The sequence below is a fragment of the Ursus americanus genome, chromosome 10 (genome assembly GCF_024610735.1).
Source record: "Ursus americanus isolate L20-20 chromosome 10, mUrsAme1.1.p, whole genome shotgun sequence".
NCBI classification, from domain to species: domain Eukaryota; kingdom Metazoa; phylum Chordata; class Mammalia; order Carnivora; family Ursidae; genus Ursus; species Ursus americanus.
The window spans coordinates 73,351,131-73,375,996 of record NC_142136.1 but is presented as its reverse complement, the minus strand read 5'-3'; the positions used below and the strand labels follow the sequence as shown (position 1 = coordinate 73,375,996).

At 37.1% G+C, this 24,866-nt stretch overlaps 1 protein-coding gene across 2 annotated transcripts in view; it reads right to left on the bottom strand.

The window, feature by feature from the left end:
• Positions 1–24,189, bottom strand: part of MTMR6 (myotubularin related protein 6) — a 33,959-nt gene extending 9,770 nt beyond the window's left edge. The window contains exons 1-10 of one of the 2 annotated variants that reach the window (XM_045797085.2): positions 24,012–24,189; positions 12,469–12,585; positions 8,708–8,870; positions 7,304–7,461; positions 6,668–6,796; positions 4,048–4,182; positions 3,291–3,404; positions 1,773–1,905; positions 942–1,051; positions 420–545 (exon numbers count right to left, since the gene is read on the bottom strand). In XM_045797085.2, the coding sequence (XP_045653041.2) occupies positions 420–545; positions 942–1,051; positions 1,773–1,905; positions 3,291–3,404; positions 4,048–4,182; positions 6,668–6,796; positions 7,304–7,461; positions 8,708–8,870; positions 12,469–12,585; positions 24,012–24,035 (1,209 nt within the window). In that variant the 5' untranslated portion in view covers positions 24,036–24,189. The remainder of the gene's footprint in view (positions 1–419; positions 546–941; positions 1,052–1,772; positions 1,906–3,290; positions 3,405–4,047; positions 4,183–6,667; positions 6,797–7,303; positions 7,462–8,707; positions 8,871–12,468; positions 12,586–24,011) is intronic. The other variant, XM_045797084.2, reaches the window with a different exon arrangement.
• Between the last annotated feature and the right edge of the window lie 677 nt (positions 24,190–24,866).

Sequence of the window (24,866 nt, the reverse complement as noted above, 5' to 3'; positions counted from 1 at the left end):
CATCACTCATATTTGTTGGATAAAAATGAAGGAGAAAATACTGAATATTTCTACTGTAACGTTTTAGAAAAAAAACTTAGACAAGATCAGGCGCGTTCAGGGTGGTATGGCTGTAGATGAAAAAATACTTTTAAATTTAAAACTTATTGTCAAAGAGATAGCACAAATGGAAATCAGTCTAACTCAAGGTGTTTCAGCCTCAGCACTATACACCTTTTGGGCCAGTTAGGTCTTTGCTGCAGGGGCTAGCCTCTGCAGGACAGAATATTAGCAGCATCCTGGGCCTCTACCAGCTAAGTGCCAGGTGCACCCTTTTCTTTGTAACAACCAGAACTGTCTCCTAACATTGCCAAATGTCTCCTGGGAGGACAAAATCACTCCTATTTGAGAATCACTGGTCTAGCCAAATCACTCCTTACCATGAATCCTTTGATTGTCCTGTAGTAGGAATCCAATAAAAGAGAGCCAAGGGAACAAACCTGGGAAGTCCTATCCCAACCATCAGAACAATGGACCAACACACTTGCATTTTCAACCATTATTGCCTGAAAAGGAAGATCACATACTTAGATTACAGCAGAATACATTTTAGGTATATCAGTTAAGTACTACTGACTCAAAAACTATAATAGCAAGTACTGCATTACAAGGAAGAGCAAGGACAATGCTGTCACAGCATAACTTCCAAAAAACAAGACAAAACACAAAGCAAACAAAAAACAAAACCAAATCTGCTGTTTCCAAGTGTCTGGGGATTTCTTTTTAAGTCCCTACATGAAGTGCTACATGATCTTTTAAAGCTTGAATTAAAGTAAGCCTCATTGAAGAAGTAAAACATAAAAGTTATCTGACTGGAAAGGGTACCAGCACCCAACAGAATAAATGCATTCCTTCCCAACCATTATAAATCCGCAAACAAAATATGAGCGAAGAAGAGTTACTTTGGCTAAGAAGATTGCAGCATCCATAACAGCTTTGATATGGCGAAGCCATCCTGAGCTCTCCAAACCAGAGTAGAAGTCACCGACAGAAAGCCCTTTGGTACCATTGACTAAAAAGGGGAAAAAAAACATTTCATTAGAATGCGGCTAGAATCTCCACTTCTCCTATTCAAGCTCTGAGTGAGTGAATGGGAGGAAGAGGACAAAATAAAAAACAAGACCCTGTAAATGAAAAGATGCTATTAGAACCTCAATATTGGATTTTTGGGGTTCATTTTTCTGTCATTCTTTGTGCTTAAAAAAAGCTCCAATCTCTTTTAAAAAAAAAAAATTTGGAGGACTAAGTGTTTAAAAGTCTGATATGTTAATTTTTAAAATTCCGCACCACAACTGGAAAGATACCTTAATACTTAAATGGAGCATTACTATTAATCTTCACTGTACAGACTAAGCAAAAATTTTTATCTAATAATAACCATTTTTTTTTGCAAAACCATTAGAACTGTACTGTCCAACACAGTAGCCACTACCCGAACTGACACATGGGTAGTCCAAACTGAGATGTGATTTAACAGTGTAAAATACATACTAGACAATTTTTAAGACTTAAAGGAAAAAAATCTAAAATGTGTCACTACTTATTTTTTACACTGATTACATGTTAACATGTTTTTAATAGATTACGTAAAATATATTAATTTCAACTTTTTTTTTTACGTTTTGAATGTGAATATTGGAAAATTTTAAATTACATAGTTTTAAATTTTATAATGTGCTAACATTATATTTCTATTAGATAAAAGTTGCCTCAAAGGCAAAAAATAATCATACCTTCCAGTAATTTCTGAAGGCTGGACCGCATGACATGAATATTTTCAATTCCAACAAACTGAAATCTAATGTTAGAATAGTTGTCTTCATTTTCATAACCTTTTCCAGCTGCTCTGTTGGCCATAGCATTCAGCTGAAATTTAAAGTTTTAGAAATTTAGAGACAAATTGCTTTTGTTTAGTTTACCAAAGCATCATGAAAATACTAAATAAACCATATTTTAGCAGAGTTTAAAGAACTCCTCAAAACTGAATATGCTACCATTTTTAACAAGTAAAAATGTCACGTATGTTATTAAGAGTAAGGACACTTTATATAAAGTAACAACACAATTGCTATATAATGGAAAGGTCAGACAAGAAGTTCCCCCACAAATAATTTATGAAACTAATTCACTTATGTTTTTAGTTTTCCATATGTTTATAATATTTCAAAATTTAAAAAAGAAAAGTATCTCTTATCTGAATCCTAAATGATTCAGAGATGAGCCGAGCTGGGAAGTTTTCTGTTACAGGATGAACCTATTAGATTCACTTCAGAGCAAGCCTGTGTGGAACACAAGATCATTCAGAGAGCCACAGGGACCCTGAAAAATTTGGATCTGAAATAGACGTCAGATTATTTGAGGTTCTCCATATTAGAGATTACTGGAGGCCCACACAGTACATACCATGGCATATAATCCACTAGCTCGATGCATCTCCAAAAATTGGGCCAAAACTGGTCTCTAAGGAGAAAACAGACTGCCACTGGCCCATGGTCTTTGGTCACTAGATCAAATGCTATCAGAGGTTCATTTAAGATTTGGTATGTTTAATTCTTTCAGACTAGGATTTCATATTGCACATTACTACAGTTTACAAAATATTCTTATGAACTTGGATGAAACAAAACCTAAATTGGAAGAAAAAGTAACTTTTCATTCAGTAGATGGGGGCCCAGGTTGGTAACAAGAACAGTTCAATTCTACCTACTGACTCACTGGTTATTCAGCACCTATGATGACAAAGGTGAGAGTTAGATATTAAAATGGTTCCACATTATTACCAGTCAAGTTGAAGTTTAAATAGTACAAACAAAACTACCAAAGAAAGGCCTATTTTCTGTGTAGAAGTCAATTATATAAATAAGAGGTACTAGGTCCTGGGAACAGATCACCCTCAGGCCTCATATTCAGAAAGTCTTGTATTACAACCATCTTTTATATCTAGTATCACCTGGAAGTAATTCTGACCAATGAACCCACCCAGATTAAACAAGGAAGAAAAATAAAATTTGTCTTACAAGAGATATCACCAACATTCTTGACTTCTAAGAAAGTCTTTTCTTGTTAACAAGATAAAAAATTATCAAATTATCAATTTCTAGGTTTTAATACTTCTTAATTTACTCAAATTAATCTCATCTTCTGTTTCCTCCATTATTTTTTGTGAGAATGCATAATGATGAGAATAACTTCTAAAACAGCTACCATTCCTTTCAACAAAGCTGCCTAAAATTGTGCTCTATATCGCTCACTCGCTTTTTCTCATCGCTTTCTCTTATTTTCTCATCATTCCAGATTTTTGAAGAAATCCTCACTATAATTCTGCCAATGTCCTTTTGTGTAGCCCACCAGCTCTGCATTCGATGCTATAATAAAAATTAAAAGTAATGTTAGCTATTACCATTCAGGATTTTAACTACTTTAGTTTCAGGATCCTATATGAATTAGTTGCTTAACTGTGTTTATAAAAAGAAAAAGGGATTCTGACATTTGTCTCAATGATAAAAATTGAACCTAACATTACAGATGCCTAACAGAACAACTATTTCCTGTTCACTATTTATAATTCTCTAGTTCAGTGTTTCCTAACTCACTATTTTCCTTATTTTCTTGAATATTTCAAATTAAGGCCCATTATTTTAACACAAAGTGTTTTGACAATTAAAAATTCTACCAAAAGAATAAGATTTTCTAATTTTTCACAATACATACACTATTTAATATTTCTTCATAATAATATAAGACTTCCACACTATCAAGAGTTTCCAATATAAAAATCTGTTTTTCTAAATTTATATATAAATCAGAAGACATGAGAAATCACCATCTGGGAAACAGGTCTCCTAAGCTGGTATCCTTTAAAAGACTGCTTTCCTCAGTATCATTAGCCTCAGTTAATTTAAAACTGGGATTCAGATAGGTTAAATATGGGTAAATTGATCAACTCTCATTAATTAAAGTATCAAAGATAATTAAACTAACAGACTGTACTAGATTCAAGACACATACTTTGGGCCTGGTATCCATGACATACATATAGCGATTGACTGGATTGGCTTTACTAATGGCTTGAAGCAAATGTTCATCCTCCAGGCACCTGGCACTGAATCCTGATAGTGGTTGACTACATCGACAAATGGCTGCCTAATTTTAAAAGGACAGAAAACAACAGATTATCCAAAGATGTCTAAAACATGTCTTAAACAAAAATGCTTAAAAGAAAAACAAAAGTTAAAATCAAATGCGTAATCTGTTTAAGTTGGCAGGACAATTAGAAGATATTCACCTTGACATCCTATTTGAATTAAACACTACGTGAACATCTCGATGTTACATAAGTTTTCCCAATATTATGGTGGATTAGATATTTACTCTTGTTCAAAGTCTTAAAAAAAGATTAGAAGATTTAGACCCATATATTTTTTCTCCAATTTCATCAATACCAACTCCAACTTAACCATACCCAATCATTCCAGCCATAGCATCATTAAGGAAAAAAAAAAGTATACATACAAAATAAAACCATGAGAATTTAGTAAAATAGAAGAAAATAAAATATAAAATATAAAATTCTTTTCAGACGTACTTTCTAAGTTAGGCACTGAATATCTATTTTCAGCCCAGCTTTCCAATAAACAATGTACACAAACATGGGTGTGTCAAACAGAGGCCATAACCAGTCATAACTCCCTATGACTTGCTATGAAGAACAGATTAGGAATTTCTGTTTAAAGTTTTACTTTTTACCTCTGGCTCCCTTCTAAAACCCAAGTAAAGTTCTAATGAAGACATCTAAAATGTATAAATCAAAAGATTAAAGAGAACGGAAAAGGAGAGAAAAATAGAGTAGAGATGTTAATAAAATTTCAGGAAATGAAAGCAATCGATTGACAAGTTAGTAATGACCAATTTACCAGAACAAAAAAAGTGGCCAAGTTGTTATAAGTCAACAATAAGCAAGCATTGATTTGGTACCTCTGAAAGCCTGAGCTGGAGTGTAACTGAAAAGAGAATTGGTTGAATATTCAGATAGAGACTAGTTAAGGCTCCCCGATCTTCCCTCACCTTGAAGACAAAGTTTATTCTATGAAAAGGATTAACCTGAAGACTCTGGACAATATGCACAGATGTGGGTGGGAGCGAAGCCCTATACCCCCCCAAAACAAGAGGATGAAGTAAAGCCTACAAAAAAATGTGAGATCCTCGAATCTGCCTTCCCACACTTGAATCCTGGACAGAACTAACACACATATTGGGATGAAAATTAACAACAGAAAGAATCCAAAGACAGAAATCACTCATGCACACAAACTTCTAAATAGCTTGTGGTACCTCACTCTTTAAGTATGAGAGGCCAGCCAAGAATCAGATATCTGAAAGACATGAAAAACAAAAAAAGCAAAATAAACAGCAAAAAGGAACTCTGAGCAACAGACAACTAATGCAGTGAGCAACAGACAACTAATGTGGGGAGCAAAAGAATTCTTTTAAAAAAATTCTTAATGTCTTCAGAGAACCCAGTCATCACAGCCAAGAATAGAAAAATGTCTAAAAAGTTCAGAAAATAGGAAAGAGTTCTTAGATTTTAAAAATGGTTGAGCAAAAATAAAGAGGTGGACTGGAAACAAAGTTGAGGAAATTTTCTAAAAACTAGAAAGAGATGGAAAATCGGAGAGAAAACTAAGAAAAACGGAGGCTTACAGAAGCCCACTTGCCAACTAACACACACACACACACACACAAGTACAAAGAAAAGTAACAGAAGAGAGGAAGTTACCACAGAAATAGAGAAGTAACTTCCCAAAAGTGAGTTCCCAGATAGAATTAAAAAAAAACACGCCAAGGCACTTCACTGTGAAATTTCAGAACACTGAGGAATAAAGATTCTAAAAGCTTCCTGAGGAGAAAAAATCAGGTCACAAAGCAGTGGGAGTCAGTACTGGCATGGAACTCCACAACCTGCTAGCTGTTAGATATAGGAAAAGTGATTTACCCTCTCTTTACAGGATGAAAGTGACAATTAGCAGAGCCTACCTTATAAAATTATCATGGGACTTCACGCATATAAAGCATCTAACACATAGTACCTTGTGGCCTACTCTTACAAGCTACAAAGGAAAATTTTGCTGTAATGAGCAATACCTATTAAAGCATCTCAGTATAAAGATGTCTCCTCCCCCTCTCCGTATTGCAAAATCCTTCTGATTGGAAGAGCTTTCTATAAAAATTGTGAGCCTGAAATACCCTTGGCTCTCTTCTTTTTCTCAATAGTTGATTTGTCAAAACCATCTGGTTTCCCCAAATATAAGCAGGATCAAAAGAGAACCACAAGAAAGAAGAACCTAACTATTCACTAATTTCATTATTTTCAAACCCCTACCAGAAGAAAGGAAAGACTGAAGGAGGATAGGGGAGGAAAGAACAATGACAAGTATAAAAGTTTCTATATCTCAGGGTAATTTTAAAATTTCAAAAAACGTAATCAAGAGAAAAGCCAACACTTCTCTATCAGCAACATTGTAATAATGACCTCCCTATGTAAAAATGAGTGTTCACTGGATACTTAAACCTGAAGGGGGGTTATACCACATTTGTAAAAGAAAAAAAGAAAAAGAAAATCTCTTCTTACCTCTTTATTTTGATGATAATAGGAAAGAACTGGGAATCTTCCCTTGCTCCGGAACTTGGAACTACCAACAATTATCGGTTTGCTTGCTATTCGGGGAACATAAAGTTCTCTGGGATAAGTTTCACAAATCTGTAAAAATCAAATAAAATATAACCATTCTACCCACAGTTCAAAAACTATGAAGTTAAAAAACAGCTTTAAAAAACTTTAAAACTTACTAAATGCAAGAACAGTACATAGCAATATATAGACAACTTACTACTATGACACTCTCTCAGTACTAACACTTTCTGAATTTCTCCAAAGGGTTGCTAAGTCGAAATAAGTCAGAGAAAGACAAATACTGTGTGATTTCACTCATATGTGGAATTTAAGAAACAAAACAAATCAGCAAAGGGGAACAAAGAGAGGGCGGCAAACCAAGAAACAGACTCTTAACCATAAACAACAAACTGATAGTCACCAGATGGGAGTTGGGTGGGGAGATGGGTGAAATAGGGATGGGGATTAAGGAGGGCACGTGTCATGATGAGCACCCGGTGTTGTATGGAAGTGCTGAATCACTATACTGTACACCTGAAACTAATATCACAGTGTATGTTAACTGGAATATAAAAAAAAAAGTTGCTGAGCTACCTTGTATTCTCGGTTGCCATCAGACAGCTGCCAGTTTGAATTTGGCACTCCCATCCTCTTATACTCCTCGGCAAGGTCAATGAGCTGCCAGCCTCGTAGTCGTTCCAAATCATTTTGTTTGGGATTATAAGAGAATGCATAGAGATCTTCATATTTTGCTATAGTATACAAAATACATAAATGTTATGATACGACTAGGATTTAAAACTCTACAAATAACAGTAATTTTTCAGTTTTATCCCTCCATTTTTTCTTTAAAATTTTCAAAGAGATAACTAATACCTGAACATATTTGAACTCAATTTATTTTCTCAGGTCTTTAATTCAAATGATCGCATCTAAAGGCATACATATCAATCTGAGATTCAATTTATATCATCAACAAAAGCTAAGAAACAATACTTTTATATTAAATAGTATAATATTTCCTTTTCTTAAAAGTATAATTTTAATGACACAGACACTGCTCACCCACTACACTTCCCAAATGAGATATAAAATTGAAATACTAATGTTGTGATAGAAAACTAGAGATGGCATATAGAACATGAGATTGCATAAATGTTCCCACACGACAGTGTCGACCAAAACTGGCAATGATTGCCCAGAGCTCCAGAAAGCACTTACTCCTGAATAATATTAAGCCCCTAAAGTGACAGAACTATCTTTACTATAAGATCTGGCTTAACTTGGGACAACGGGATAAATGCTACAGGCTTTATGTGTTAGGAAAGAAGGGTGTATATATACCTAGACCACTGCAGTCCAGGTGTTCAATGACAAAGTAACATTCAGTAACCAGTGTGCTTTGTCCCCTGGAAAGATCTACATAATTCAAGTCATGTTGGGGGAAGGAAGCCTCCAGATCCCAAAGGCATAGTGACAGGATTCCTTTTTCCAGCCTACACTCCTCTCACTCCTACCTTTAGTAAAGTAGGATTCACCCTCTCTTTTCCCTCTGATCATCTCCCTTATGCTCCACTCTGGTCAATTAAATTCATTGGTCCCACTGCTACCAGAGGAGCCTGAACTTCCTTAACTTTTCATTTAGCAATCAATTTCCAAGTTATTCCCCTTGGTTGTGGATACCCACTTGAGGGGAGGAAAAAAAAAAAAAAAAAACCTCTGCTGTTGGCTACCAACAAACTTTAAAAACTAATATATATCTATGGTTTTTAAAATCTGTACTCTAAATGTTTAACTTTTTCCTTACTCCTACCCCTTCTGTGGAAACCATTCTTACAATTCAGATCAGAAGTATCTAATTATTTCCAAGCCAAATTTTTTGGAATAGAGTGCACAAGAACTTAAGAGTAACTTCAAGCAAAAAGTAACAATGGCATATTAAGTATCTTAGATAATCCATCTCAAAATTAAGTAAGCTTTGGTCTCTAAAAACAGTACCTTGTTTTGAGAGTTGTAGCAAAGAATTGTAAATATCATGGCAATCTCTTTCTCTGGGAACAATGAAATGCACAATCCTGAAGTTCTTGCACTGAATCACAAGTGGGCATCCAGAAGTAGTCAAAGCTAGTTTCTCTACTAAGGCAATATGGTGGTGCAATATCTACAGCATGAAAAAAATGTGATCATCATCATAAAAAAGCACTAAATACTGTATTCTCTTCCAGAGCACATAAATGCTAGAAATGCCCTCTTCAAGCAAAGTACTCAAAACTTGTGACTGAATGCCTAAGCCAGAACTATGCTGATACCTCCTCCATCACTCCACATATTCAGTACACCATCAAACCCCGAGAACTGCATCTCCTGCATACTTCTGTAACCTGTCCACTTCTCTCCATGTCCACTGTCACTCCCCTAGCTGCAATGCTTCCACTATTTCTCACCGGGTAACTATAAATAGCCTCCTAACAGCTCTCTCCATATCTACTCTTGACCCCCTCTAATCCATTTTCTATAAGGCAGGTGAGAGACCATTAAAAAGCGATTAAAGAAAAGTAATCTAGTCATGTCATTTCCCAGACTCTGGCTCTAGAGTCATTTCAAGTCCCTTCCCACATCAAGTTCGAGTGACAGAGTACTCTTTTGGCTCCTCAAATGCACCAATCTCCTTTACACACACAGAGTTGCTCCTACTAACTGGGAAATTGTAGATCTACTTCTTCACCTAGGAACTTCCAGTATTATTTCTGGCCTTTGTTTAAATCTCATCACCAAGAACAGCCTGACAACCCCCACAGCCTTTCCCAAGTAAGTTAGGTCCCCCCCATTTTCTTATGCCTATAGTTTCCCTTCATAGCACTTAGAACATGAGTAATTCCTTGCATAGTGAATGTCTATTTCTCCAGCCAGAGGCTGGGAACTTCGTAAGGGGCAATATTATGGCTAAGTTGAGCACCCTTTTATCTCCAGCCCCTAACACAGTATCTGGAGCATTACAATGACCCTACTTAAATTTTAAAAAGTTTCAAATGTTATATCTTATAAACCCAAACTTAAAACTTGACCAAGTCAGCAATACAAGTGTCATTGCTTATACCTCCATCACAATGTTTACTGAATGAATGAGTGAATAGAAAGTCCTACTATAAACTCACTAGTTAATGGCATTTTAAATATATGATAACCATTCATATCAGTTCTAATATTCTGCTTGCTACTAAAAAAAGTTTTCTTTTTCTCAATACCGTTCCTTTGAATTTAAAATATTTATTTATATATTTTTTGAATTTAAAATATTTATAGAAAGTTTTTCTAGAAAATCAAGGATCTTAGAGTCATAGCAGGTTCCTGAATGATAAAACTCATATCATGACAAGAAATCAATTCATCCCAAATTAATTTAAAACTTTAATATAAGTTCAGTAAAAAATTCCAAACTGCTTTTTGCCTTTTTCTGTGGCAGGGTAAGAGATGGATGATTATTTATATCATACATATATATTACAGAATTATAATATTAAATGTTGATATTAATCATAATAATTATATATATTTTCTCAAGTTCTCATGCAAGACTAAATGCAAAAAATAACCAAGAAAAGCTTAAAAAAATTGATAAGAACTTGTTCTACAGACATTAAAAGTATACATAACACAGATATTTAGTACACATTACACATAGCCCAACTTATGGCTAAGATTTAGCACTATTAACATTTATATTAGTAGGGCTGTGCCAAGTTACTACTCTTGAAGAGACCTGGCTCTGCCACTAACTAGTTATGTGATCTTGAAAAAATAATTATCTGTAAAATAAGAAAAAAGATAAAGTTAGTAAGTCCCCTTCTAGATCTAAAATATTCATTTCTATGGATCGAGTGTATTAAACAGATTTCATTCAGGAGAGACATATGGGAGTATACTGATAAAAAGGCATTTTAAGGACAATAATAGGAGATAATAACACATGTTTTTTCACTGTCCCCCAAACTATGTTCCCAACATCTCCAAGAAGAGGTCTACGGGAAACTTCCCTATCTCTAGGAGACGGAAAACATACTGAGAAGATACTGAGGCATACGGACAAAGGAAGGGTAGACAGAGTGGACGGTAACATGACTAATGATTTTACAAGAAGGCCCTGCTAGGTGAAACCCTTGACAGTTCCTGGGCCAACACTGGATGGGGAAAAGCACCAGTGCCTCAAGGGAATACAACTTCTCTGAGATCAACATCTCAGGTAAATATCTTGACTTACTTATTGCAATCACGTATCAACTGGATGGCCTTCCTGGAGAAATCAAGAGAGTACAATAAAAGAGAGATTGTATTAAAAGCTACAGTCAGGGGCGCCTGGGTGGCTCAGTCGTTAATCGAGCCCAGCATCGGGCTCCCTGCTCCACTGGGAGCCTGCTTCTTCCTCTCCCACTCTCCCTGCTTGTGTTCCCTCTCTCACTGGCTGTCTCTCTGTCAAATAAATAAATAAAATCTTTAAAAAAACAAATAAATAAATAAAAGCTACAGTCAACAAAGCAGTATGCTATTATACAGCGGAATCAATATATCAAAAGAACGGAACAGAGTTCAAAAGCAAACCCTCACTTTATTTATGACAGAGTTGATACTACACATTAATGCATTGAAACTGTCAATAAACGGCACCAGTATCTATATAAAAATAAAAATAAAAGAATAAAAATAAAAATGAATCCCTAAGTTATATCATCCAAGAAAATATTTCCCATATGTATTAACAACTTATACTTGAAACACAAAATGTAAGCTTTTAGAAAAAAAGTACAGGAGAATCTTTATAACTTTAAGAATCCCTTAAGTCAGAAAACAGCATAAACCATGAAAGAAAAAATGAAAAATCTAATACACTAAAATTTTAAACTCTAATTCAAAGACGTGTATACACACAAGATAAGCCACACACTGGGAGAATTACCTACAACACACATACCTGACAAAACATTAACAACCAGACTCTTATAAAGCCAATAAAAGGACAAACAGCCCAAGAGAAAAATAAAGGGAAATCTAAAGGCCAAGATATCTGAAAAGACGACTTCCTTGTAAATTAAAATTACAATTAAATTAAAATCACAACTGCACATCCACCAGAGAGGCAAAAATTTTAGAGCTAACAATATCAATGTTGCTGCTGCTGATGGACAATGTATCACACTCTACTGAGAATACTTTGAGACAACTATTTTGGAGAGGGGCCACATTAGTGAAGAAAAATATGCACTTATCTAAGACCCAGTAATTTTACTCCCAGGCATATACAGGAAGAAATATATACAAAATATCCATTACTGTATTATTTGATCTACAATCAATCAATTAAAAAACACCATAACTGCAATTTGGTATAAAAATAACATGGATGGGGTGAGCTCTCATACTCTCTCTCAAATAAATAAAATCTTTAAAAAAATACAGTGGACTATGCCATTTGAACTATTAAATATGTACATATATTACTCAAATTTTTTAAAATTAAAAGGAACAAGTAGGTATTTTATAATTATTAATGCAGATAAAAAGAGTCTTGCCATATCTTACAAGAGAGCTCCACATTCTACATGGTATCCTTGTTTTATTAGGAGGGAAGGTAGAAGTGATCAGGTGACTTTGAAAATTTTTTTGTTGAAACAGGTAACCAATGATTAAATTTTTTGTACATGATTAAAATGAAATACAGCAAGAGGCCAAGTCCATTACTGCAGTACAGCAGATGTCCTTCTTACCCAGGTTTCTTTCTGATGAGAATCTATAAATAATAGATGTGTGGCCGTAAGATAGAGTGTTCCCGTTAGTGACTTGTTGCTGGTACTGAATCGATCAAGTAATTTCACTTGCTCAACCTAAAAAAAAGAAAAGTTATTTCTCATTTCAAAAGTAATACAAATTCTTTGTTATCCCAGGATTTAAATGTACCGTTTTCAAATTTTTTCCTCTTTTTATTCAAAAACATAAGTTCATTTAATGTTGAACATTAAATTTCACATATCTTGGGGACTGTGTAAACCACAAGTAACACAGGTACTATTTAGAGTTAGAAATAAAACCAATAAAGCAACTCTGTAAAAAAAAAAAAATAACACAAATATTAAGGGAAACAGGAAGGAGGCACATGATAAACAAACAGTTTTCATATCCAAGAGTCCATACATTTTTAATTTAAGTATTAGTTAACATACAGTGCACTACTGGTTTCTGGAGTAGAATTCAGTGATTCATCACTTACATAAAACACCCAGTGCTCATCACAACAAGTGCCCTCTTAAGTATCCACCACCTATCTAGCCTATCCCCCACCACCTCCCTCCATCAACCCTGAGTTTGTTCTCTATCATTAAGAGTCTCTTATGGTTTATTTCCCTATTTTTCTTTTTCCCCTTTCCCTATTTTCATCTGTTTTCTTTCTTAAATTCCATATATGAGTGAGATCATAGGTATATGTCTTTCTCTATTTCACTTAGCATAATATCCTTCAGCTCCATTCGCGTCATTGCAATTGGCAAGATTTCATTTTCTTGATGGCTGAGTAATATTCCATTGCATATATACACATCTTCTTTATCCATTTATCAGTTGATGGACATTTGGGCTCTCTCCATAGTTTGGCTATTGTCGATAATGCTGCTATAAACGTTGAGGTGCATGTACCCCTTCGAATCTGTATTTTTGGATCCTTTGGGTAAACAGCTAGTAGTGCAATTGCTGGATTATAGGGTAGCTCTATTTTTAACTTTTTGAGGAAACTCCATACTGTTTTTCCAGAGTAGCTGCACCAGTTTACATTCCCACCAACAGTGCAAGAGGGTTCCCCTTACTCCACAACCTCACCAACACCTGTTGTTTCCTGTGTTAATTTTAGCCATTCTGAGATGCAAGAGTTCATGTATTTAAGTCATTAGCAAATCAAGTAATAGATATATACAGTTATTATCTAGCATCATGGAGGTAAATTACCAGAAAAATTATATCAAGAAACACTTAAATGGTTGCAAAGTCCAACTTAATCTCTATATTCTCCTCACCACTCCATCCAAGACAATGTTTTGTGGTCAGCTCTGTGCTTTTACTCATACTGTTCTCCCTTCCTAAGATAGTCTCTTCTGCTTAGCTAGGTGCTAAGCATTCTTCGGGGCTCACTGATGCCCGATCTCCTGACTGGAATACTTCTCAGAAAATTAATTGACTTACTTAATGTCTCAGCTTTGTAGTTACTTCCTCCTGGCTCTGAATTCCCTGTCACAGATTATATCATGTGCTACTTCTTTGTCCTCTAGTGGCTGAGACAGTGAGGTACACAGTACTTCTTTATTAATAGTACACACGCACACACACACGAGGTTGCCACTGGAGAGTGGGGTTACAGTTGGCCAGGACTGTGTAAGAGACCACTGTTTTGAAAACACAATTATTTATTTGTGCCCATTCTTTTGGGGAGGGAAAAAGAGTAAAACAACCATTACCAACTTAAAATTTTTAATCCACAGCTATAACAGCAGGTTGTAGACAGTTTTTTAACTTGTAGGTCTTCAAAGCCAGATTACTAACAATTACCTCATTCATTCTGTACTTCCCCCCCACATATATTTTTTTTTCCCTTACTAAAATTGAAGAAGCAAATGCCCCCATTATGAAATTATTATTTCCAAAATAATAACTACCATGTAAAAAGCTAATTAGCTCTCCCAAAGAAATTTAATTCCAGAGTTTTTTTTTTTTTACTTATAACAGCAGCTGTTCAAATAAGTTAAAATTTAAATGTAAAATTAAAATACCTGTTTTTGATACAAAATTTTATTTGTATGGGGCAGCAATGAATTGAGTTTTAACATTTTTTTCTGGAAACTCAGAGATATGATCTAATTTATATAGCTCAAGTCTGACAGTTGATCTGACATATAAAAACTGTCAGATCATTATACACATTGCCCTTTAAGGTAACAGGAAAACCTCCTTCTTACAAACCTGTATGAAAATTTCTCTTGGAGATCAGCATTTATTTCATTGTTTAGGACCATTTCTTCCTTAAATAAAAATCTAATTTCATTATACAACCCACTTTGAATAAAACCTTAAATGTAAACACTTAAAGAAAATGGGATCAGCTACTGCTGACTCCTCTTCAATTGTGCTAGACTTGAAGCCAACCAACAGCAATACCATAATATAAATCTCACCTGCCTTACCTCTGAAGCAATTAAAGCGAAGTGTTAATGGCTCTAAAGAAAAGAGAATTAATGAATATATATGGAAATAAAGGTTACCATGAAGTATCAACACTACTCAAGCAAACAATTTGTGCCAACATCATTTTGTAGCACTTCACATAGTACTCAAAAAAGATTAAAAAAAAAGATATTGGCAAGTAGTTTAAAGGGAGTGGTGGCTGATGTTATTATCAGTAATTTAACTGAAAACTAAGTTTGTTTTTTTTCAAGTCCATATGAAGTTTTTTAATCTGTGGATTTTCAAAAGGTCATAAATATTTGTTATGCTTCAATCATAAGCCATAAATAATTTTTTGACAAGGCACAAATTCTACACACACAATTATCTACACTCAAAACAATCACATCACTTTCATTTGAATTTTAACCCTCTTCTGTCCAACCCCTATTCCTTACTATTCATCCTCAGGGGCTCCATTCTCTATAGGCATTTTATTCACTGTCATTATTTTAACCTATACGTTAATGACTCTCCAAACTAAGTGCCCAACTCTGAGCTCTGCCTGCTATACACATAATAACTATAATCATTCCTGACATAGTACTGAGGTCTTACTATATGCCCAGTGCTATGATAAGTGCTTAAGATACATTATTTCTTTTAATTTTCACAATTCCTATGTAGTAAGTACTATTAATCTCTGTATAGAAACTGAGACTTAAGAGAAGTTGGTTAAATGTCCCAACACCACACAGCTAGTAACATCTAGTAAGTGGAATAGCGCGGTAATAACCCTTTGTTACAGTTCTGATTCCTGAGGTAGAACACCTTCCCACCATGCTATACTGCCCCACTTGGATATCTTAAGACTCATATTAAGCATACAGAAAATGAAACTGATTTTCCCTCACCCCTCACAAGGTTCCTAATCCTGTATTTCTGATCTAATATGACTCCATCCTCATCCAGTCACCCACATTAGAAATCTGGGAATCATCTTACAACTTCCTCTTGACCGCCCAATATTCAATTAATCACCAATTCCTATCAAGTTTATAGCTTAAATATTTTTAAAATCTGAACCTTCCACTACTGTTAGAATAGTTCCTACATTATAAAGCAACTGTTAATGTGTACATCTCTCCCACTAAAGCCATAACATACCCCAGGGCAAGAACCGTCTCTTATTTACATCTGACTACCTAATGACTAATATAGCATCTGACACAATAAATGTTCGTTGAACTAGGGTGAAAGGCCATAGAAACATTTCCCACAGGGAGAAAACAGAAGGTGTCCACAGTTTACCAGTGGTCTCTTGCTGAAATCATCCAAGAGATTTATTATATAAAGTTCTTCTTTGTTACATTATACTGTCCCTCATTTCTCTCTGCCACCTTTTCCCCACATACATGAACGGTAAATATTCAGTAATTTACGAATAAATGAACAAACTTAAAATAAGTAGAAAAATTACCAAGAGCGTATAGTTATAGTTCAGCTTTTTTTGTTTTTAAATACACGTGTGGACTCTCAGTCTGCTATTTCCACCCCATCACCCAATTAAGACAAAGTCACTCTTCCTCTAGAGCTGCATAACACTACGTAGTTCTTTCGGGCTTGTTGTCTATCAAGATTGGAAATTCAAGTTAAAAATACTCTTCCTAACACTCCACGCCTATTTCTTGATTCCCCCTAATTTCTACATCCAAAATTATCTGAAATTCCATTTATTAGATCTTTTAATTCTGGTTACCTACATTCAAGTCCCACAGCCTAGCTGTTCATCTGAATCATCTCTGAAACTCTGCATAAATACAAATCCTAAGCCCCATTCAACTTCACTCATCTCCAAAAATCTGTATTTTTCTTAAAGGTTATTTACTTATTTACTTATTTGAGAGAGAGTGAGAGAGAGCACGGATACAAACAGGGTAGTGGCAGAGGGAGAAGGAGAAGCAGACTCCCCACTGAGCAGGGAGCCCCATGTGGGGCTCAATCCCAGGACCCTGGGATCAGACACTTTAACCGACTGAGCCACCCAGGTGCCCCCAAAGATCTGTATTTTTAAGAAGCTCATCAGGTCATTTTTATGCAACTGATATTCCTTCTAACTCTAACTCCAAATTAATCCCTCTTGCTCTTAACTCACATTAGGCTAGGTTCCTTCTCTATCTTTATGCTCCATTCCCAAATATTTAAGGCCCCAGCTTGTGTAGTCCTCCCATTAAAAAGAACTTCCTACAACTATGGTCCCTTAAAATATACAACTGCATTATGGGTATATGTTTACCCCCCCCCCCCCACACACACACATACACACACATCTTTGAAGAACATCCACATAAATATACACTTTCAGGAAAGAGAGTTTACTGATTCACTCCACAGAAATTTACTGGCTATCAACTAAAGGCCAAATAGTCTGGGTCTCATTTTCTTTATGTATAAAATAAGGACAACAATCTCTTCCTCGAGGGCTGTAGTAAGGTTGGATAATAAATATAGGTACTTTACCCCACGTTTGCAATAAAGTGCTCAGATGTTTGCAAAAATGACTACTGTTAGTAAGTTAATAAGCTGATGAGGTTAAGTTGAGCCCTGACAGTCCTCTGTATTAAACTAGTGTTCAAATTCAAATGGAGAAAGGACAGAGGAGGCACATAGCCTTTAAAAGCAAATTCAATATTCTAATGTGTCCTACAGCTGGAAAAAACTGTTTTCCTAATATAATATTGAAAGCAAAGCTGAACAAAATTTTCTTAACTCTAACACAGAAAATACAGAATTCTCAGAAGAGAGAGAACACAAAAGGGGAGAGGCACTAACATTTAATGAAAAAGAAACACCTGTAAGGTACAGCATCTATGTTGTAGATAAAAGGATACAGAGGATTTTAAGCACAGTAGCCCATGACCAGGTATGTTTTTTAAGAAGATCTTTCCAATGGCAATGTGGAGAAAATGTTGAGTAGAGAAGAGACAGGAGGTGGGTAACCAGGTAAAAGGCTAATGAAGTAATCTAGGGGGGCCTGGGAGAGATATGATAAGGGCCGAGATTAAGCTGCAATAGACAGCATAAAGAGGAAGCCCTTCTTGAAGATGTATATTAAGCTTGTCAGACTGGTTGCCATTCACTAAGATACGGTATAAAAGGAAATGTAAATCTGAGAGAAAAGAGACTACATAGGACTTTAATAAACTGAAGATTATTACCCTAGTAAATGGAAAATTATATTCAAATCAAGAAAATATAATAGAAAGTCTATCATTACATGACTGCTCCAATATGGCAATTGCTATATGGATATGACTGATAATAAAATTAATCTGAACATTATTGCAAAACATTTATTTAGTACGTTAGGTTCTGGAGAAACTTTAGGTTCTGAGAAAACTTACTGATTATTCTGTTCTTAGCTGTCAAGTCCCAAGGTAAATGTAAAAAACAAAAGAGAGCAGAGCTTTTTCTTTGCTAAAATTATCAGCATACAAATTTCAAACCAGAGACTTAGCCAACTTGTAAGCACCAACTGCTGCCTCATATTTCTGTTTATCACCAAGGAACTGACTTTACAGATGTTGCTACAGATTTTTCCCAATGCTTTCCTGGAAATGTTTTAAATCAGGTATTTAGGAAGCAATCCCGACTCTTTCAAGTTCCCAGCACTGAGACACTATGGAAAGAGTGGTAGGACCCTTTAATTATAGGTATTATCACAGGCAAAAAGAGAATGGGGAAGAAAAACAAGGTTTTGGGAAGAGAAAAAATAAGCAAAGAAGAAACAGAGTAGGGAGAAGAGAATTGGAGGGTATAGTCATTATGGTAAGGATGGGAAATGCCAACACATTACTTTAAGGGCCATTTAGTTGAATTATTGCCAACTCCGGGCCTGCACTAAAAGGTACTCGAAAAGGAAGATCAAATTTCAGCTGATTACAAAAGCTGGAAATGAAAAAACACAGGATATCTCACATACTCGGTATTACATCCTGAAAATTCGGACACCAAGTGGCCTCTGGCACTAGAAAGGACCAATGGCCATCTTCATTCAATCAACGTTCTGTAGCCAACAGCTGTACTTTACAACTACATGACAAGGGCTATTGAAGCAGACAGAAAACACACTGTCACAGTTTCTCTCACCTGTTGTGAGCCGCCCCTTTAGCTAGGCACCCATTCGGGACTCTCAGTATCATTATTCCATACTCCATAGCACTGACATCTTTCAAAAAGAAAGAGCTTCAATTTGCCTTTGTGAAGGCAAAAGGGCAGAGACTTTCATCTCTCTTTGTTTGTGTATCCCAAGTTCCTACAACAGCGTCTGGCTGCATAACTCACCAAACAAAACAGATCATAAAACCAAGGGCACTTTTCAGTCCTATCTTATTTTGCTTTTCTGCAGCACTGGACACAGGTGACTTTCCATGAATGGCTTCCTGTCTCACTCAATAAAAGCAAAGATTTCACATTCATCTTCAAGACTTGCCCGTCCCCAACTTTCAATCTCCTACTGTGCTCTCTCCTTCACTCACTCTGATCTAGCCACACTGGTCTTCTTGCTAGTTTTTACTAACCAGGCATGCCCACCATAGGGTTTTTGTCCTTGCTGTTCCCTCTGTTGGGATTCTCCCAGCCTCCCCTCCCCAACTCCTGCCCCTGTGAAGATGGTTTGCTCTCTCTTTCAGTCTGTATTCAAGTGTCCCTATCTCTGTAAAGACTTCCCTATTTACAACTGCCCTCCCCCAACCTCACCCTGGCACTCTCCATAGCATTCACTACCATCTGCCATATTATATATTTGACTTTTTAACTTTGTTTACTGTTATGTCTCCCCCAACTAGAAAATAAGTTTTGGAACGGCAGGGACTTTTGTCTGGGAACCACCATTTCCCCAGTACACAGAACAGTACCAGGCCCTAAGAAAAGGAGAGAGCAGAGAAGAGGGAACAAAGAAGGAAATTAGAATAGGGAAGACCTCCCTCCTTGTGATTCCCCTCTTCCCGTTATATCCCTAATACTCTTTCTCTGACTCCTCTTCCTCTGCTTGCCCCTTTTTAAGTATTCCCAGGGCTCTAACCTTCACACTCTTCTCCACAGAGCCTCTATATATACGCCTCGCATAAACTCATCCATAAAAGAAAACATTGATGGGGCGCCTGGGTGGCACAGCAGTTAAGCGTCTGCCTTCAGCTCAGGGCGTGATCCCGGCGTTGTGGGATCGAGTCCCACATCAGGCTCCTCTGCTATGAGCCTGCTTCTTCCTCTCCCACTCCCCTGCTGTGTTCCCTCTCTCGCTGGCTGTCTCTATGTCAAATAAATAAATAAAATCTTTAAAAAAAAAAAAACAAAACATTGATGATTACCTAAACAGTGACAACTTCCGAATCTATTCTTCTGGAGCACACCTTTTCCCTAACCCTACACCCTCATAATAGGCTACCTACTAGACAAAATCCTACCCCCTAAGTTCCTCTCCTCCATCCCTTACCTTCTTTCCAGTCCTACTCACACTGACCTACTTCACTATTCAAATCTATCTATCTATCTATCTATCTATCTATCTATCTATCTATCTATTCATAAAAGATTTTATTTATTTACTTGAGAGACAGGAAGAGGGATCGTGCACAGGTGCACGAGTGGGGGCAGGCAGAGGGAGAAGCAGACTCCCCACTGAGCAGGGAGCTCTACGCAGAACCCTGGGATCATGACCTGAGCTGAAGGCAGACACTTAACTAACTGAGCCACCCAGGCGCCACTCAAATCTCCTGATTAGACAATTACTCTGTGAGGCAGAGGAGTGTTATGGTTAAGAGAACAGGACCAGTATCAGAAAGACCTGGATTCAAGTCCCCAGCTCCACCTCTTCCTTATTAGAACTAGCTGTTTGAGTCAGGATAAGTTACTTAATTTCTGCAAATTTCAGTTTTCTCACCTGTATAATAGGATAACATGAGTGAGTCAAATAGCACTTTATGTGAGGAAAAGCATTCAGGTGCTCCCCACAATCTACTGGCTCTTATTCTTAGTCATTCTTAGTTTGCATCTCTTTGTAACTGATTACACATATTTGTGTACATACACCTATGATCGCACATTCTAATGACAAAAATGGGTAGCAAGCTAAGAACAAACTAGGCATTACTAGGCATAATTCAACTTGAGCCCTACTGGGGTCAGATTTTCATGGGACATTCCATTCCTTAACAGATTCTAGAAAGCAGTCTTCCATATATAGTTTAGGAAAACATTCTTCCATTACATTCTGTAAAGTTCCATTCACAAACAGCACAACATCATTCGACATCAATAGATGATGTCAGCCGAAGCACTGGAGCCTGGCAGGGAAAGGAGAAAGACTGCATAAAGAAGAACTGTCTCTGCATATTTCCCATTGTTTCTTGGCAAGACTATCTCATTATGGTGAAATCAGAGCTGAAAATGATAGGCAGAGCTTGGAAACAGTCTTTCAGAAATTCAAATTCAGACTTGACACCTTTAGTTATGCCATATAGTAAGTAAACCAAATGTTTATCTGATAAATCTCTGGTTCATAAGCAATAGTAAAAAAAACCCACACACACAATGACCATAACAATACAAAAATAATATCACATAATTTACTTATGTCAAAAAGAGGTTTACAGGAAAAAAGCTCTTAGAATTATTATTATTAGGATTCATTTCTGAATATTAATACATTTTAACAATTAGATTAAAATTAGAGAAGTAATGAAAAAAAAATATGACAAACCTTGGTTTAAATCCTAACTCTACCCTTCATGAGATAATTGTGCAGATTACTTCAATTCTCCAAGCCTATTTTCTTCTCATCTGCAAATGCTGACAATGTACCCAACTGGTAGGGTTATTTAAGAAATTAGTGACAACTGTGTATAAATTAGCATGTTTGTGAAATTATAAATATTGTAAAGTAATATTGCACAGTTGGTTACACTGACATAGAGTTGCTCAAGAAATGGTAATTACTACCTTTCAAATACAGCTGTCTCAATATAGAACAAATAGTTACATAGGACTACTTTATCATAGTGACTAAACTGCATACTTCAAAACAGCTAAGTAAACTTAAAGCAATTCATTTTTAGTTCTGAAATACAATCATTTTTGCAGTAAATTAACCATGTCCAAGTGAAGGTTATGGAAAATAGTATAATAATGCAATAGGCTAGGGGCGCCTGGGTGGCTCAGTCGTTAAGCGTCTGTCTTCAGTCCAGGGTGTGATCCCAGGGTTCTGGGATCGAGCCCCCATCGGGCTCCCTGCTCCGCTGGGAGCCTGCTTCTTCCTCTCCTACTCCCCCTGCTTGTGTTCCCTCTCTCACTGGCTGTGTCTCTCTCTGTCAAATAAATAAATAAAATCTTTTAAAAAAATAATGCAATAGGCTATGTTCATAAATATCTTTTAAGAATAAGTCATAATTTAAGAAAATATTATAATTCACACATCAATTATCAGAATGTACAGTGAGGTCCATGTCTATCGTGCTCACTGGTCTATAGCCAGTGTCTGTCCTGTGCCTGGCAAATAACTGGGACCTATTAAGTACTAGTTTAATTGCAGTCTACCTACAGCCACTTACGATTATTCTGGAGTACCGGTGGTCCTATGCTAGAAGAATAACTCAGTAATAAAAGAGCACAACTTGAAAAATAATTTTAATAGAAAAGTATTCAGAAATCTTCTCCCCCTTAAAAAGTCATAAAAGCACCTTACTAAACCATCAGGATAGGCCCATTGTGAAAAACTACTATATAATACACATTTGGAACCCTGGAACCAGGACAAGAACCTGATCTCATGCATGCTCTGGTCCTCTTTTCCATCTTTGTTTTCTACTAGTTTGGTTATTTACTTAACCACCCTTCTATTTTCAAACTTTAAGAGCCAGCAACTTGAATTATACAGTTACTTTACCATTCTTCTCTTAAGAAAAAAAAAAAGAGATTTTCAAAAAGGGGTTAGTTTTTAGAACCTTCAGTTATTATAGTATGTGCAATGTTATAAACAAGCTCTAACAAAAATCCCTCACACCTTAAAAAGGTTCGTGAAACATTTTAAGGACATAGACCTCGAATTCTCCATGGAACAAATGAAGACAACGTATGTCTGCTATTTCTTCCAAATGAACGGTAACTTTAGGATGCGCAGGAATTAAGTGATGGCTTTAACAAAACATGAGGAGTCAAGATTCACAGTGGGTCCTCTTCCTGACTTTGTTAGGCTCCAGGCCATCTTAAAATCATGTTATTCAATTCTTCTTGTCTTGATTTATGTCTTCTCCCTCCCTAGGCTGAAGCTGAACTTAATTCTTGGCAACGTAACTTGGTAATATTTTGATGCCATTTCCTTCCGTTTCAACATCTGTCATGGAATTATAAGAATACTTGTTCGTTCCTAAAAATAAATGCCTTTCGCACCCAAAAATTAAGCGTGGGACTTAATAAGATCAACTAAAAAAGAGTTCCATCAGACACTTGAAAATATGGGATAACGTTTTCCTTCTCAGTAACTCCTCTGTTAAACTGACTACTGGCACTAAAGACAATGAAGTTCTGAAGCACAAAGACGGAATACCAAATCTAAATGACTGGTTGGAGACCGAGACAACAAAGTGAGGTGGAGCAGAGTGCTGATCTCAGCGCCTCCAAAACTTGCATCAAGAATCTGTGACACAAGACAATTCATGGTGAACAAGGAAAAGCTTACACGATATCGCAACGCTGATTTAAGGACCCACCCGTTTTCCGGTCTCTGGGGAGGCGAACGCCTGAAAACAGCGAAGCTAAAGCAGCCCCAATTTTGCCCAAGAAAGTGTAGCGCTGAGAGGACGGCGACCAATTTCATGGGACTTAACCCCCAGCAGCCCAAATCATCCACACCACACCAAGGAGTGAAAGCGGGACGCCCAGTCCCACAGGTACAGGAGGCCTCCGCACCCACCCGGGCCCTAAGTGCCCGTGCCCTCCCAGACTAGGCCAGGGCAGGCCCCCTGGTCCGGCCAGCCGAGCTACCGTCGCCCCCCAACCTCTGCCGGGTCAGACCGTGGCTAGAGCCTAACAGTTCTCCACGTTGGACTACCTTGGTCGTACGGATGTGCTCCATCCCGAGGAGACGTCCGTCGGCAACGCGACTCACGGGCGTACCATTGAGCGAGAGAACCAGGGCGGGCCCAACGACCCAGGCCCAGCAGGAACTACCAGCCGGCCTGCGCCGAAGCCCGTCAGCCCGCCCCCTGCTAGCGTCAACCGCGCAGGCGCAGCCGACGGCGCCGTCTCCTAGAAACACTTCCCCAAGCCCGCGGCAGCTGAGGGGAGAAGACGCGCGGGGCAGAGTGTCCTCCGAGGGAGAGCGGCGTCTGGTTCTTCCCGGCCTGCCGTGGGTCCTACAGCGCCCCCTGCATGTGGAGGCTCATCACCACCAACCCTCCCCCCCCCCCACAAGAATCTATTCTAAGTATCATCGGGTTTATTTACTGTAGCCTTATTTGAAACAATCAAAATTCCCAATACTACACAATTAGTTATGTAAAAGTGTAGTATGTCCATGCACACAAGTTATCCCTTAAAAGTTATGGAGTAGATCTTAAATAAACAAATGTTCAATGGGCAAAAAAGTATGCGGTAGATCTTAACAAGTTAAAGCCGAACAAACTAAAAATCATCAACTTTTCCTAGATCTGCAAGAGAACTGAGGTCCCAGGCACACCGCTACCTCCAGAATTAGAGAGAGGGACAGGCAAATACAGAGAATCACAATTTAAGAGAATAGGAAACCCACAAGCAATAACCTCCCTGGGATCTAGTGCCAAGCCGCAATCCTATGGGCCCAACCAGTGCTGGGCAGTTTCTTTTACTCAGTACATCATGTCCAACAATCCCGAAAAACTTACAAGGCATACTGAAGGGCAGAAAACAGTGTGAAGACACAGAGCAA